Here is a 17,184-nt window from a genome sequence, read left to right as displayed (position 1 = left end):
GAGGAGATTACCTTGAGGGAGGGATTGTGGTCGAAATCCACAAAGAAAGCCTTCAGATCTGCAGGATTTGAGGAGGGATTTGAGAGGAGGAGAGAGAAAGGAAACATCGGGTGGCATCTCTCTGTTCGAATGCTCTTGGGGTGTGTGAGTCGGGCTGGTCAAGGAGGGACGGCCCGCGCCTGTTACCAAGTCAGAGTGTAGCGTCTTACAGAGAGGCGCTATGCTACCTATGAGCTGGTCCGTACTTAACCAGGGGTAGGGCCCAGCCTGGCCCCGGGGTGCCACGCTGGCGAGGAGTGTGGCGTCTGTTAGATGGGCTCTATGTAGTATAGTGTAGCGCCGATGTGTCGGGCACTACCCGAAAGAGTTAGGTGGGTGAAATAGTTTCGTCCACAGTTTATTTTGTGAATTTGTCACGCACACGTGTTATTTTTGTCTATTTTGCCCCTACTGCTGGACACGCACAAAAAAAATCCTCTCCCCGGTCCGTCGGGTAGCAGACATCACATCCTTTTCCCGTACGGTGCAAAGGTCGAGACATGCACGGTCCAGAATCTTCGCTCTCCGACTAGCGTCCGCTCGGCTCTCGCCCTGTGCGCCACAACTTCAGCTTTTCCGCAGACGACGGCCGCAGCCACTCGAGCTCAAGATTCTGTATATTCAGGGGCCAGTCCAGTGATGAGACGAATATACCACCACCAGATCGAATCCGGAATCCCACTCCGAGTCCACCATCAAGCCAGCCATAGCTCGGCCGAATGCAGGGCATCGTCATCAGGCGCGCGCTCTGCCCGGCCAAGCTCCACCGCCACGTCCCGTCCAACCTATCCAGAAACCTTAGCTGCCGCGGCGGCAGCGACACACGGTGCGGCGCCGCTGCGGGCAAGAGGGCGCGGGCCGTCGCGGTGAGAGCTCGCGGCTGCCCGGAGGTAGGAGATGGCGACCGAGCGCCGCCGCTGCAGGATGCCGTCGGAGCGTCACCGCCACCAGGTAGTGGCGGGGCGAATAGAGGGAGCGTAGCTGGGGCCGTTGCGCTCATAGTGGGGACAAGCATCGGGTCGGGCATCCTTGCCGTGCCGCAGAGCACCGCGCCCGCGGTGAGTTTCTCTTCCCCTTGTGCTGCCGCATACAGAATTTTACCGGCATGGTCAGGCGTGAGATCTACGGCGGCACAACAGAATTAATCAGCCAACGATGGAGGCCAGTAAAATGTGTACTGAATGAAATGTCCAAATTATTATACTGCCCACACATGCACAGTCCCACCTACAACGATCCCTGAAGGTCAGCATTTTATGGAGTAATGGCGCATCTACCACCCATATCAGTGCAGTGGATTGCCGCAGCACGGAGGCCCCCATATGAAAGTTTTCATTGAACACATCTGAGAACAGCCACATGTACCTGCTCGCCATGACCGCCAACTGGCGTTGCTGTGCGCATTCAATTGGCGTCTCATTCGTCAGTTTTGGCTGGCGGGATCAATCTCTGTCTGCTTAAATTGTTCCAACTTGAGCTTTCGCGATCTGGAAATACGATACCCAGGAACAGAACAACGAGCCGCGTCAAGTATTTGACCTACTGGAATGCTGCCACATAATTTCACTCGCATATTTCATCTTTGCATCGAGTAATTAGCAGTAAAGCAAGTGTATGAAGGCAGTATGGCAGAACAGAATAGACCTTAATAATGCTACTACTGCGGCAATTCACAGGGTTTCGTTCCAAGTGCCGTATGCATGGTGGTCTGCTGGGCCTTCCTGGTGGCCGAAGCGCTCCTCATCGCCGAGATCAACGTCCACCTGCGTCGGAAGAGCAAGAAAGACGGCGGCGATGGCGAAGGCCTGGAGGTGATATCCATGAAGAGCATGGCGCAGGCGACGCTTGGCGAGTGGGGAGGGAACCTGGCCGCCACCGCCTACCTGTTCCTGTCCTACACTTCCATGGTCGCCTACACGTCCAAGTCCGGCGAGGTCCTCTCCCGCGCGATCGGCGTGCCCGAGCCCGTCTCTGGCGCCACCTTCACCGCCGCCCTCGCGCTGCTCATCGCCGCCGGTGGCACGGGCGTCACTGCCCAAGTGAACCAAGTGCTTACCTTCTTCATGATAGGTACTGTTCTGCTTCTGCTCGCACGCAACAGCTACCACCAGTACCAATGTAGTACTACGTATAGTGTATGTCGTCAGTATGTGAGTTGTCACTTGGATGAACGGCCAGTACCCTAGTAGTAGCACTGTATTAGTAGTAGTTCTAAGAACGGATACATCACTACTGAGATCTGCATTAACACCTAGGAGCGCAGGACAAATCTTGGCTCTGAGCCGGCCAGCCCGTTGCTTTCTCTGCCGTCTCAACATTTCCATCTAGCATTGCACATGGCGTAGCGTCCCAACCCAGACTACAGAGTACAGAGTAGTAACACTGCATCTCCAACAGGAAAGAAGTGGTCAAGTAGTAAAAGCAGAATAGCAGACACACCTTACAAAACGGCAACAAGTCTTGGGTGCTGGTGTGCATCACCATCATCTCATCGCCCTGATCTGTCTGCTGATGCAGGGCTACTGCTAACGATTGAAGTCTCTGCGGTGGCGTTCGGCGGCGGTCTGAGTCTGCCAGCGAACGCCCACTGGGAGCAGGTTCCAGCGACGCTGCCGGTGATCATCTTCACGCTGGTCTACCACGACATCGCGCCAGGTACGTACCCCAAAGAAACCACATGCACTGTGCGCATTGACTTCCACGCATGCTCCAGCTGCCACCACGCCAGATATAATGGTTCAAGGGTACAGTACAAACCAAGCCAGTAGTGAACATAATGCATAGCGGTTGGCGCAGTGATCTGCGCGTACCTGGAGGGGGACCTGGCGAGGATCCGGCTCTCCATCCTCGTCGGGAGCCTCGTGCCGCTCGTCTCCCTGCTCGTGTGGGACGACGTCGCGCTCACCCTCTCCGCCTCCTCCACGGACCCCAACGGCGTGGGCATCCTCGACATGCTGGAGACAGAGTAAGCACCACCGCCGTAACCAAGGACAGGCGCGTACATCCTCCATCTGTCAGCGTTCAGCGACCTGCATGCATGCCACCTCTCTGGATGACGCGCTGGAGGCAATGAATCGAACCCCATCGGCGAATCATGCACTTCTTTTGTGTAGGTGGAGCTACGCGGTGGTCGAGACCTTCTCGCTCCTGGCTGTCGGGACGTCTCTCATCGGGACCCTGCTTGCAGCGTCGCAGTTCTTCATCGAGCAGATGACCAATCTAACCCCCTCCTCTGTATACTTCGACCTACTAGCATCTTATACCACTGATCAAACTACCTGGAGAACCATCTTTTTTCTTTGTCACCAGTAGCAGTAGGAGAACCATCTGTTAAAAGTGCTCTGACAAAGTGCAGGCAAAGATTGACGAGGACGCTTCTGAGGAAGAAGGATCTACCCAGCTTGGTTGGCCAACATTGCTGGAAAGCAACAGGCTCAGCTTCGTTGCCACAGGGGTGGTGGTTATCCCAACCATGCTCATAGCAGCTGCCGTCCCAGATTCATTCTCCATAGCCACTGACATCGCCGTAAGTTTACATCAAAGCATGCACGCACCCTTCAGCTCCTGGGCCGCAGCTTGGCGGAGAAGTAGAGTAACACATAAGCAAAGTCCATAGTCATGAATTATTGATTGATTGATTGAAAGCTTGCTCGTCTGATTTCCACATGTTCAGGGGGGCTACTGCATGACCATCTTGTACGGTGCTCTCCCCCCATTGATGGCCTGGTCTATTGGTTCCAAATTATCCGATCAGAAAGTTGGGCTTGAACAAGTTGAAGCAGCATCCAGGGCTGGTAAAGAAAGAGTGAGCTTCACCGGTGCAAAGCCTGTGCTGGTGGGGATGGGGGTGTTCTCCGTGCTCATGGTCTTCCAGCAAATCTTGCAAGACCTTGTCAGCTTTAACACTTATCTCCTGTCATGGGTTAGCTAGAGCAGGAAGAAGTAGCGAGTGCTGAACAAGTCGAGAATGTTTCTAGGTGGTTAGCTGATTCGGGACAGAAGATCTTTAGATTCAGCATGTGATGTAAACGGAGGCTGCCTGTAAACCATCTGTATCAGTGTACATAACTTCTCCTTTTACCCCTTTTAGTTGCGTGGAGCTGCTCCTGGCTTCTTCTCTTTCTTCTGAAAAAAATTAGCCGCACATACCTACACTGTTTTATCAGAAGACGAATATTCACGCTTGAGTGTCGCCTGGAACAATGTGATTAAGAGCATCCCCAGCCGTTCGGCCCAAGAGCGCCGAAAAAGAGCGCCCTGGGGGTGAGCCGGCGATAAATTCGGCGCTTGGGGCGGTTCGGCACCCAGCCGTCGCCCCCCCCCCCCCCCCCCCCCTTCGCCCCCATCCGCCGATTTCGGCCCAGTGTTCGGCCTAATTATGTCCAAAAACGACCGATATTCGGAGCGGGTCGGCATGTTTTGGTCTGAATTTTCGCATACAAATACACATAGTTCGGCATGGTTCGGCGTGTTTCGGCGTGAATTTTCGCATACAAATACACATAGTTCGACGTGTTTCATAACATAAATCAAATAGTTTAACAAATAGTTCAATACAAATTATATAATAAAAACTCAAGTTTCATCACAGGTCATTTCCGGCCTCGCCCTTGAGCCTCCATAGGTGCTCCACCAGATCGTGTTGCAGTTCTTGATGCACCTGTGGGTCTCAGATCTCCTGACGCATATTGAGGTAGTCAGTCCAGTTTGCCGGTAGCTGGTGATCAACTTGGACAAGAGGACCCTGCAAGTAATATGGTTCAGTGTCAAACACTGGCTCTTCCTGCTCGCTCTCAATGATCATGTTGTGCAAGATGACACAGCAAATCATGATCTCCCACATTTGATCTTTCGACCAGGTTAGAGCAGGGAACCGGATAACAGTAAATCGAGATTGGAGCACACCAAATGCCCGCTCGACATCCTTCCTGCAAGCCTCCTGAATCTTCGCAAACCAGGCGTTCTTGCCTCCTGGCACAGGGTTTGAGATGGTCTTCACAAATGTCGACCATCTCGGATAGATGCCATTAGCTAGATAGTACCCCTTGTTGTATTGTCGCCCATTGACCTCGAAGTTCACCGGAGGAGAATGACCTTCAACAAGCTTGGCAAAGACTGGGGAGCACTGTAGGACGTTGATGTCATTGTGAGTTCCTGGCATCCCAAAGAAAGAGTGTCAAATCCAGAGGTCCTGTGTGGCCACTGCCTCAAGCACCACACTGCAATTGCCTTTGGCGCCTTTGTACAACCCCTGCCAAGCAAATGGATAGTTCTTCCATTTTCAATGCATGCAGTCGATGCTTCCAAGCATCGTAGGAAATCATCTTGCTTCATTCTATGCTAGGATCCGAGCAGTGTCTTCCGCATTGGGTGTTCGCAAGTACTGCGGTCCAAACACTGTCACCACTGCCCTATAGAACTTGTAGAAACACTCAATGGTGGTGGACTCGGCCATGCGCCCATAGTCGTCGAGTGAATCACCGAGAGCTCCGTATGCAAGCATCCTCATAGCTGTCGTGCACTTCTGGATCGAGGTGAATCGAAGTGTGCCGGTGCAATCGTTCTTGCACTTGAAGTAGTTATCGAACTCCCGGATGGAATTCACAATCCGGAGGAAAAGCTTTCGGCTCATCCAATAACAGCGCCGGAATGTTTTCTCACCGTGCAATGGAGCGTCAGCGAAGTAGTCCGAGTAGAGCATGCAGTAGCCTTCCAGACGATGTTGATTCTTTGCTTTCACTCGCCCAAGCGCCGAGCCACCTCGCCGCGGCTTCTCACTGCTCGCGAGCAAGCCGGCGAGGGCGACGAGCACCATGAGATGCTCCTGCTCCTGGACGTCGACTTCGGCTTCCTCATCCAGCAACGCCGTCAGCGCCTCCTCATCTTCGGAGTCCATCGCCGGGCCGGCAATTCACCGAGCACCTTGTGGGCGAGGTGGGCGCAAGCCCGCCGGCGTACAGGCCCTGCGCGGCCGGAGCGCCGAAAAGGTGCCCGGGGCGGCAGCGAACAGGCTGCCTCAGCGACGCTCCTTCTAGGCTGGAGACGGTCTACCATGCTGCGGCGGGCAGTGGTCGGCGCCGGGATCGGCAGGGTGGCGTAGGGGGGCCGCCGGGCGCTGGGGGGAGGGGGCAGGAGGGCGAATCTGGACGGGTGGATTGACTTTTCGCCTGTCAATGTGGCCCCAGGAACACTTTTCCCTTGCGCCGGAGCCCCCGAGCGCCCGAGCGCCGAGCGCAAAAATGGCCCGAGCTGGCAGAATTCGGCGTCCTGGGGGCGTGACTGGACCTTTTTTCGGCGCCGGCGCAAATAAATCGCCTGGGAAGGCCTTCCTGGGGGCGCGGCTGGAGATGCTCTAAGCCAGGTTGCAGGAGAAAGGAGCTTCAGAAATGAGAGCAAGAAAAAAGTAGCCAAAGCACAAAGTAACAAGAATCCACCGAACACTCACGACAACATCAAGTACACAAAAGTCTCCTGGGGGAGCAGCACAACAATCCCCAAAGAGAAAACAGCTCCCGGTTTCAAAATAATATATCATAAATTTTTTCCGTGTGGCATGTTTAAAAATTCATAAAAAATTTCCTAGTTTCAAATAATATATCATAGAAATTTTTATATATTAGAGCACGGCAAGTTGTAAATTTTTGTTTCCCTGTATTTTTCTGTACTATAATTTTTTTTGTTTATGGCTTTTTTTAAAAGACATTAGTCAATGGGCCTAGCCCGTTTTCCCGTGTGCTCTTTGGGCCAACTCAAAGCAGGATAAGAATGGCCCAATTACGCCTCCAGCCGACGATGCTTTGTTCTTGGTGCAGTCTCTTTACCAGACACAGCCATCTCCCAGGACTCCTGCTGCTGCTGATCCTCCTTTGCTCCTGCTTCTGCAATAATGAGCAGCAGCGTTATACAACCTAATTAAAAAATTGTGAGATCAAAAGTGCATCACGACAAAGGCAAGTAAATCATGTGGGCAGGAAAAAAGTTCAAACGCATTCAAAGTACCTGAAAACTCAAATATTTCTAGCCGTAGCCCGTGAAGTAGGCCCTCGCGTACTTTGCCACAGTATGTGATCTCCATAGAGGGCAAATCGACACAAATTACATGACCATCAAAATGTTGGCCAGTTGGTAAGTAAAAGTACTAGATTATGATTACAAGGATCAACAGTAGAATATGCTGGTACAAACTTCGGTAGACGACTTGAAGAATAGCTTGTGCCCTCCCAAAAATCTGCAAATTTCATCTCGTACTCTTCAATCCACCGCCCATCTCTCCAACTCCAAGTCTTGACATAATCTTCACACTGCTGTGACTTGATACCATAATCACAGAAAAGATCGTCTTTCCTAAAGATATGGACAAACCTAAGTTCTCCTGTGCTGATGCTGACAAAACGATCTTGTCTGTACCCATCCTCTAAACATGCTGTTGGAATTGGGATGAACCCAAGAGCAGATTGGTGCTGGTCAAGATCATAAGAGAGGATTCCACAGCACAAATCCACCCACCAAAAACTATTTTCATTTGCAAGCACTGTATGGATGTCCCAATTCCAGGAAGTAAGATCATCAGGGAGAAAGACACTCTTAAGTTTTCCATTCTCCTGTTGACGTAGATAAGATGCATACACATGGCGGACCTTCAGTTGCCATACTCCTTTCATACACGGAAGAAGACCTTGCAGTTGTCAATGGCATGCCTTCCTTCAACACAGCCACTGTGTAATGACCACTCTGATGCAGGAGGCCAAAATTAAGGTCAGGACCACCAGGAATCTCAGGAAGACGAGATATAACTGGAGATGGTACATCATTCTTAAGCAAAAAAATAATCGTGATAGAAATAAGGATAGGTCTCAGTATCAACAATAGTCTGCATCAGAATAGCATTGTAACAAGATGCCAGGGCTTGAGCATGCAACCTCTTTTTCACACCGTCACGAAACACGGTGCTGGTGGGGGTAACAGCCACTGCATCATCCGTCTTAAGAAAGAGATGAGAAAAACCAGGCGGTGCTTCAGCGCATAATGAGATTTTAAAGTTTATTCCGTCACTCGTCTCTGCACCTATCCATATTTTGTAATCGGTTCCCAGAGATGATGTTTCTCCATACACAAGACAGCCGAGAAATAACTTTGGCTCATTTTGCTGTAATACAGTCAATGGAAGAACGAAGTTAGAGCAGTAATAAGATTATAAAGGACCAATTAACAAACTTTTCAGTGTAGTATGCTACATGACGTATCAAGGCAAGATTTAGCCACTTAAGCTCTTGGAACATCGAGAAAGCGAACCTTTGAGAACTCAAATATTCGGTGTATTAGAGACCGTATCTAATATAAAAAGCGTAAAATGCATCGGAGGTCCTAAAAGTATTTGAAGTGTGTCAGCTGGGTCATATAAGTACGAAAATGCACATTTGGGTCCTAAATTTAGATAAGTCTACGTCCACGTGAACCATTGACTGATGCCACATAGGTTCTACTTTGCCTAAAGAAGACCCTGAAAATTATATACTCAAATTTAAAATGCCCAGCCGCCAATGCACACAACCACCAGTGACTTCTCGGCTACGTCTGTCACCTTCTCTCTCCCTAGGTGGTTAAAAGCCCCGTAAATTAATTTTAGGACCTTCAATGCGTTTATAAAAAATACTTCAAACCACATCAAAAAACACTTGCAAATTAAAAGAATCAAGAGTGTCATACTGTGGCTTTTATGAAGTTTCCATTCTACCCCTATTTAAATGTTTTGGAAGAGGATTTAAAGTTTTATACTCCTAGTGAGTTGTTTAATAGAGAGTATGCATGGTTACTTTTCGGCACATTTTTCTTATATTGGGTGATTTAAGATTTCTTGTTCCGTTCTCATGGACATGGCAAGATATAGCAGAGTGGAGGTAGTATTTCAAATTTAAATAAGAAATTCTTAATGAGAGAATAGCAAAACTACCACTAGTGAAACCAAATGTACCAAAATACCACTAGTAAAAACCGAAGTGCTGAAATAGCATTTAACTTCAGTTTTTCATGCCAAAATACCACTACCATCAATGGCAATCAAAATCCCTGGTCAACATAGCACTCAGTTGTCAGTTTTTCTAAGTTACCAAATATACACTTCTCCTTTAACTCATCACCATGCACGCTTGAGTAAGTTTGAGAATGAAGTTGCCAAAAGAGTGACAGAATGGATCTCCGATCGGGAACTGTCGGAGTGTGATCTCACGATATCAGGGATCAGGGGACCCCTTTTACGATTCGACGAGGGGCTAAAACAATCAAGACAAACGACTAGCTAAATCACCACCTTAAGACATGACTCTTTTTTAACCAGGTTCAGGCCGTAATGATGCATAATACCCTACTCATGCCTTGTATGGTTTATGTGGAGGATATACTGAAGATTACAGGTGCTTGCCTTGCATGGGGAGTGCCCAGGCATGGCTAAGTGACTCAAGTGTGTTGGCCCGAGCTCTCCTTCTTCCTCCTCTCCTCTACTGCTCGGGTTATCACTTGTCTAAAAAACTTGTCCTTTTCATGGCCGCGATCCTCCCCTTATATATAGCTTTGGAGGTACCACAGTGGCCTCTTGTAAATACGAGATACAATGAACGTAGACAAAGGGACGGAGCCAGGAATTCAGCATAGGGGAGGCGAGCACCACACATGAGCTCTTATGAGTGATGAGCACCGACAAAACCATAAAAGGTTTGCAACATGCCAAAGAAAACTAAATCGGAACTCGTGTTTTTGTTTTAGTTGGAGCCTAATATCGTGTTGATGGCCGCAGCTAGCGAACAAATCAACTGTGAGGCCTGACGCTGCTGGCAAGTCCCTGGCCCCTGGCCCCTTTGTATTCGAGAGTGGGCTTTTTATTTTGCTGGGTTTTCATGCACGTACTGTCGGCTGCACATGGGCTGGGGTCTATACCCTTCTGGGCTTCACGTCAGGGGTCCCCCCCCCCCCCCCCCCCCCCCCCCCCCCCCCGATCCGTCCCTGCGTAGACATAACCGGCCGCATACCTTATCTTTGACTTGGGAGGCAATTGGTCGCCCCGCCCACTCCGTTGCTCGCCCCCACGCCGCCTCTAACCGTCTGCTCGCCACAACGCCCCCAGCGCTAGACCCCAACTTCTTGCCACCCCCGCCCCATGATACAAAGAGGATGAACGCACCACGGACGTGACCTGGAGCTTCGCCAAGGACCCCATGCAGGTCGTGCCACACATTGACATTGTGGCGCGGGTCGAGCAGATGACCCCGAGAGGCTACGGGCTAATGGTGTTCTTCCCCTGTTACACAAAGTGGGCTTTCTACGGGTTCAATATCCCGTCGATGATGCATCATCCCGACATCACTTCCACAGATGCACCACTACCAATATCATACTATGCAGGAGGACAACAAGACCAACAACATTGACGCCAAGCACTTGCCATAGCAGCTACGTGGTGAGAAGAGGAGCCGCGAGGAATGTAAGGGCCACGGGTGGGGCATATCATCGCTGCTCGACACAAGCAAGAGCCAAGAGATATACTACACTAATGCACGGAAGGTTCTGCCTCTGAGCAAGTTACCTATCGGACTGGGTGTGGACAGTGGTAGCCCAGAGTTGTCGGGGACAAGAGGAGCAGCAAGCAGACCACAACTACGACCCCTGCCATGACCAGAAGCTGACAAAACTCAAGCCTAACAGAAATTAAAGTGGGATTGGAGGTTGCGATGATAGAAGTTGCATACATGTATGCAGATACTCATTCTTTGAACTCCATCATGGCAGCTAGATAAATTAAAATCAGCAGCTCCTACGTACTTGGTATGAGATGGATACTTTGTATTCATGAACAAAACATTGTGCAAGGGCATATATGTCTTTCTTTGAGCATGATAGTTTCAATTAGTAACTAGTGGTATTTTGCCATGAAAAAACTGATATGGGTTTCGGCACTTTGGTTTTCACTAGTGGTATTTTGGAACTTTTCGTTTTCACTAGGGATATTTTGGCTGTTCTCTCATTCTTCATTGCGCATTGGATTGCAAATAACACGGTTCCATTACTTTTAAAGCAGATAGGGAAAAAAGAGAGGTGGAACGGATGGGTAACATACAGTTTGATTTTGTTTTTGCACTGCTTCTATCTCACTGACATGCAACCTTAACTTCCGAGAAGCCTCCTGTTCTTCCTGTAACACAACAATTGCAAATATCAGTTATCATTTTGCAACCGCATGTTGTAAAGTAAACCAAAATCTTCCAATGATCACATGAAGCAGTTAAGAAACTAAAAGACTACCAAAGCCTTGCAGCAGGAATTGAACCAATATATCAATGAAAATAAGGCTAGCGTGCTGCAGAAAGGTGGCATTTACTCCGGAACAACAAAGCACCAAGTGCACGACAGGTCTGTTCCATTATAAATAACGTTATGCTGAAAACTGCTGACCTATCGACAATAGTCCTGCCAACAAGTTTCCACTTACAAGGGCTGATGCTTGGGTGATATAGTTTGGCATGCCATATAGTTTGTGGATAGCCAGAATTGACAATACTGAATAGGTTCATGGTAAACAAATGTTCACAACCATTCCAACAGTCCGTTGCGCATATGTGAATTGGAGCAAGCCATTTAAGACCGAATGACATTATTTTCTGCATACAACATTTTTTGCGTATAACTGATATTAAAGAAATCAACTGCTGTTACATGCAGAATTTCCAAACAAGGCTCAATAAAAAAAAATTCTTTGTTGTTACACAGCCATCATTAAACAGAGAAGAATGTGATATTTTGTAAATTGGACTCACACCAATATTTTGGCCCATAATAGGATGCACGAACATTAATAAGAATGTTAGACAGAGAAAAACTGCACCGCTGATAACGTCGAATTGGGACCATTAATTGTATGCATACGGAAAGAATCAAGTAGAAACATAAATATAAGACTATAAAAGCAGCAGTAAGAGTAACTGAACCATTGTGGAAAAAACTAGGCTCAGACAGTCTTTAACACGCATGATAACAAGTACTGTAGTAAATTATCGCCCTTCTTAGTATCCGACATGCATGTAAGAAGGGCAAGTACCTCCAACACAGAAGAAGTAAGTGTATCCATAGTGCAGTGAAGGAAGGGTTGTGACCTACAAAAATGAGTGAGAAAGATTAGACATGTGATCCAAATGTTCTTCAAATCAGACAAACAGCAAAATAAAATTACAAATTTCCTATGCATTCATTTGAGAACTCAAAACCGGCTACCTATCTATGCGCTGCTAATAGCAGCAAACAAGGTTTCCAATTTTCCAAATGTTCTTCAAATCAGACAAACAGCAAAATAAAATTATAAATTTCCTATCCGTTTAGAGGCATAACAATGATTGATGGTTAGGTGAATTATTAAGCAAGCAGCTACGGAGCTACCTCAAGCACATCACAGGGGGTTCACTTACCACAGCTAGTACTATTTAGACAGAGTTGCAGACAGCAGACAGCCACAGATCTATGCAACCGACAGTTAGGTTTTCGTCGGAGATCAGTTCAAGACTCACCTACAACGCCACGCCAACTGCCAACCGAAGAAGAAGGAATCCTGTAGCCGCCCCGCCCCACCCCCGTCGAGGCCACTAGGGGATAGCGCGCGCGCCGAGAGAGGGGAGGGAAACCCTGTCCGCCGCTGAGAAAAGGGACGGAGGAGGTAGCAGAGGAAAGTCACGGACGCCACTATGTCTCGCTTATACACCGAGAAGTAGGGAACGAACCCTCGCGTGGAGATGGCCGGCCCAGGTGCGCTGGAGCCCACGCCTCTTTTTTTGTTTTTTTTGTTTCTTTTTTGCTTTCTTTTTAACTTTGCTTATACTTCCACATATTCTAATTAAAATTTATTACAAATAACACTTTACATAGAAAATTTGAAAAAATGTTAACCAAGCATTTGAAAAATGTTAAATGTGTATACAGAAAATGTTTCCCATGTATATGAAAAATATACAACTTGTATGAAAAAGTTGATTATGTATTAAAAAAGTGTTAATCAAGTATTTGACAAAATTTTAACCAAGTATTTGAAAAAACTTAATAATCAGTTGGAAAATAATAAATGCGTATAAAAATTAGAAAATTTAGGTAACCTTGTATTTCAAAAATATTAACCAAGCATTTGAAAACAAAAATCATAGACAAAATGTTGACCATGTATCCAAAATATATTATTAAAAAATGTTAATCAATTATTGAAAAAATGTTAAATGTGTGTAGAAAAACATTAACCATGTATTCAACAAATGTTAAGCTTGTATTTGGATAATGTTAAACATGTATTAAAAATGCATCCATATATCCAAAAAAATGTACAATGTGTATGTGAAAAAGTAAACATAACAAGATATAAGTTCTCAAAAATTGTTAATCATGCATTCAAAAAATGTTAATCATGTATATAAGAAATGTTTCAGATGTATGGAAAAAAATGAATGTTACTGAAAAATGTTAACATGTGTTGAACCAAAAAAAAAACTGATGTAAAGCAACAAGAAACAAAAATGAATAAAACCCAATAAAACCAAAAAGAAAAGAAATACACAAAATAAAAAATTTGACAAAACCAATTTAAACAAAAGAAAACTGAGAAAGAACCAAGAAAAACAAAAGCAACCCGATAAAAGACAAGAAAAGAATAAAATAAAACCCCTGGAAATCCAAAAGCAACAAAAGAAAACCAAAGAAAGAGACAAGCAAAGAAAAAAAAAGATAAAAACGAGAAAGAACAAGAAAAAGCAAATAAACGAAGAAAACCCATGAAAGATATGAGGAAACCTGATGAAAAAGCAAAGAAAACTAAAAATGCGACGAAACAAAGAAAAAAAACTCAAGCAAGAACCAGCAAACTCAGCGAAAAAGAAAACGAAACCCAGCGAAGGAAAGAGAATATGGAACCAGCCAGTGCATCAGCTACAGCGCGGAGGTAAAACCTTCAGTGAGACCTATGATAGCCACACTATAAGCGAGAGAGAACATCTGTGCTCAAGAGTATCCCTCTCGGACACTATGAGTACAAAAGCAGACACACAGAGGGTCAGCAACTAGGCCGGCCTATTTGGCGTTCTGCACTATAGCGACTCCAAATGGTTTTCTTTACGTACATTTGGTTTTACAGCCAATTTTGGAAAAACCTGCATGTAGTACAAACGTTATTCCTTACATTTAAAAATTATTTTAAAAACTCACAATAACAAAAAGATATTTAAATTTCCTAAAAAAATCTTCAAATAAGAAAATTATTTTCATACAATTATCTTAAGTTTTAAAATTATTTTTTTTGAAAAAGATTCATGTTTCCTAAAAGAATATTTAATAAAATAATATTCACGTTTTCAGAAAATATACTTGAATTTTAAAAATGTACTTGAAATTTGCCGCTCATGAATTTATAAAATTGTATTTTAAAGAATATTATTGGATTAAAAAGGAATAAATAATAAAATTGAAAAGACATATTGGAACCGCAAGAAACATATGAAAAAGGAAAAAAAACAAAAAACAGACAAACAAAAAAGGAACCTGCATCGAACCAGTAGCCCTGCGCAAAAACCACAGAAAACAGAACGATGAGTTTTGCGTCAAATAGGACCCTGACGCATTCCATTTAGATTTAGGACCAGTTTGGTTCATTTCATGAGCTTCGTGCCTGGAACAAGACGCTCCTAGATTCATCATGTTTTTTTTACTTTGTGCCTGGTCAGTCTATTTAAGAGTATGGGTGTTTGGTTATGACCTGGCCTGGCAAAGAATTAAATAATACTTCCTCCGTCCGAAAATACTTGTCGTCAAAATGAGTACAAATGGATGTATCTAGAATTAAATTACATCTAAATACATTCATTTCCCGGACAAGTATTTCTGGACGGAGGGAGTATATGCTAGTCTTATTATTATTGGCGCAAAAGCACCAGAACCGCTGAAACATGCATTGATTAGTATAACAGGTAGCTGCCCAAGCATAGAAAATTAGAAGATGTGCACGGGAATCATGGTGCCCGTTACAAAAAATACATTTTCCAATATGCAAAAAGAAAAAAGAAAAAACCACACATGTATACTATGCAGGTGCAAACTTTCACAACATTTTACTTTCATATATGTGGCGTACAAAAAAACAAAAATATATGTTTTTTAATAGGCTGCTTTCTCTGTTTTGGGGCCCGAATTTTGTTTTCTGTACAGCTTGCAAATTACATTTTTTAAAACAAAATTTCATAGATCCATAGTAAACACATACAGGTATTTGAATTTGTGATTTTTTTTAAACACGATTTTCTTTGAATTTGTGATTTTTTGTAATCAGCAACATTTTTGAAAATCTAGTTTTTTCGGAAAATACAAACATTTTTTAGATTACAGGACATTTTTTAAAATTCAGAATTTATTTTGAAATTCCAAAGAATGTACGAACATTTTTATCAAAAGGAAACAAAAAATAAAAATAAATAAACTAGAGAAAACAGTAAAGAAAAAACTGAAAAAGAGGAAACATGTTAATGATCCTTCTAGAAGGTTCCTAAAACCAGTTGGCTGCCACTGTGCAATAGGCTCAGAGTGGGTCGGGCCGACTCTGGTCGCTCGGGTTCGATCACATGTGTGATGCGCCGACAATTGGCTGGAGTGAGCATTTAATAAGGAAATCCGAAGAAACTAGAAGATCCCATGTAGCGTAATTGTGGCAGATTGTCGACCCCACCCACACTGCAAGCTAGGCGAGCCCTTTGGGTGGACCGACAACTTTTTTGCGTAGCATAGTGCACAATTTTCTATAGGTTTCCATCTAGAATATTTCGGAACCAATTTTTTTATATAATTTCTTCTTAAATAGTTTTCCTTTTTGGTTTTAATTTTCTTTTTGATTTTTCTGTTTCTTCTTTTCTTCCTTTTGGCTTTCTCAAAACAAAAAAAATCATAAAATTAAAAATAGTTTGTGTTTATTTTTTAAAATCGTATTTTAAATAAAATAAAATTTTTGTAAAATTGTCATATTTTCAAAAAATAACTTTTTAAAAAATACTCAAAAACTATCTTTGCACTTTTCATAAAATGTTTGGAAGTTCACAAAATGTTAAAAAATACAAAAGGTGTTCACATTTTCAAAAATAAAATCGTGTTTCCAAAACATGTTTGTGCTTTTCAAAAAATGTTTAGAGTTTAAAAATGTGCTCGTACTTTAAAAAAATGTCATTTTCTTAAAAAGGATCAAATTAAAAAATGACCAAAAAACCAGTTTGCTACAGTTTACCAGATGGCTATAGTAAACCGTCTCGATGCGAACCAACCTGTGGTTGGATGGTTAGACGGACTGTGGTATCCACAACCCATCAGGGTTCAAATCCTGGTGCTCGCATTTATTTTTGGATTTACTTCAGACTACCTAGAATGTGGCAATCAATAAATGAAAAAAAAGAGGCATGTAGTAACGTAGCTAGTTAGTACTAGTATGAGTAACATCACACATATCAAGGCAAGATGAGTCTATAACCTAATAAATGAAGTCTTGCATGTTACCACACATATGTTACTCCCCACTATAGAGGTAGTAACATAGAGTAGTAACATGGGCATGTTACTACTCTATGTTACTATCCATTGTGGCTAGTCTCAGGGGCTACTCGAGCGGACGCTCGTGGGTGTGCCCCAGCGCCACCACGTGTCGTACGCTTGGCGTGCCTCACGGGAATGCATTTTTGCCATGCATTTTGTTTTTTCTTTGTGAGTTTTTGGATGTTGCAAGGTTTTTGCTAGGTGTTTGTGATTTTTTTTCTTATTTCTTTTTTTTCAGGTTCAAGAGAACATTTTAAAAAAATGAATGTACAAGAAAAATATATAACTCTCAACTTGTGATAAATGTTGCACATGCAGTATGTCATTTGTCATCACTGAAGAAGGTGAAAATGACTTTTGCAAAGGGTATCTCTTCGTTAGTGATTTCGAGGTTTCAAACAATGGTGGGAGTATTGTACTTTTGCTGGGCGAGGACGTTGTGTTCCGGCAAAAGAAGTCACAGTTCTATCGCCATCCATCGATTATCATGAGAGTAGAGCGCAGGTACAAATGTTTGTCGCGGTTAACACAGCGATTGCCGAGAGGAAAGAGAGAAGAAGA

The 17,184-nt window shown here is 44.7% G+C and overlaps 2 protein-coding genes across 2 annotated transcripts; one reads left to right on the top strand and one right to left on the bottom strand.

Annotated features, from left to right (window-relative positions):
• The first annotated feature begins 557 nt into the window (after positions 1 to 557).
• LOC123092732 (tyrosine-specific transport protein) lies at positions 558 to 4,138 on the top strand. Its single transcript, XM_044514552.1, has 7 exons — positions 558 to 1,097; positions 1,716 to 2,109; positions 2,557 to 2,694; positions 2,836 to 3,004; positions 3,153 to 3,273; positions 3,395 to 3,565; positions 3,713 to 4,138. Exons 1-7 carry the CDS (start codon positions 759 to 761, stop codon positions 3,968 to 3,970), a joined length of 1,590 nt encoding a protein of 529 aa, XP_044370487.1. The 5' UTR covers positions 558 to 758; the 3' UTR covers positions 3,971 to 4,138.
• A 2,532-nt stretch (positions 4,139 to 6,670) lies between these two features.
• On the bottom strand, positions 6,671 to 12,741 carry LOC123092731 (uncharacterized). Its single transcript, XM_044514551.1, has 6 exons — positions 12,588 to 12,741; positions 12,125 to 12,179; positions 11,147 to 11,221; positions 7,959 to 8,185; positions 7,039 to 7,770; positions 6,671 to 6,917 (listed from the first exon to the last, which is right to left on the bottom strand). The coding sequence occupies exons 2-5, from the start codon at positions 12,152 to 12,154 to the stop codon at positions 7,743 to 7,745; spliced, it is 360 nt and encodes a 119-aa protein (XP_044370486.1). The 5' UTR covers positions 12,155 to 12,179; positions 12,588 to 12,741; the 3' UTR covers positions 6,671 to 6,917; positions 7,039 to 7,742.
• Between the last annotated feature and the right edge of the window lie 4,443 nt (positions 12,742 to 17,184).

The sequence above is a fragment of the Triticum aestivum genome, chromosome 4B (assembly GCF_018294505.1).
Source record: "Triticum aestivum cultivar Chinese Spring chromosome 4B, IWGSC CS RefSeq v2.1, whole genome shotgun sequence".
NCBI lineage: Eukaryota > Viridiplantae > Streptophyta > Magnoliopsida > Poales > Poaceae > Triticum > Triticum aestivum.
Note: the sequence above shows the minus strand (reverse complement) of the source record. Positions and strands in the feature narration are given on the sequence as shown.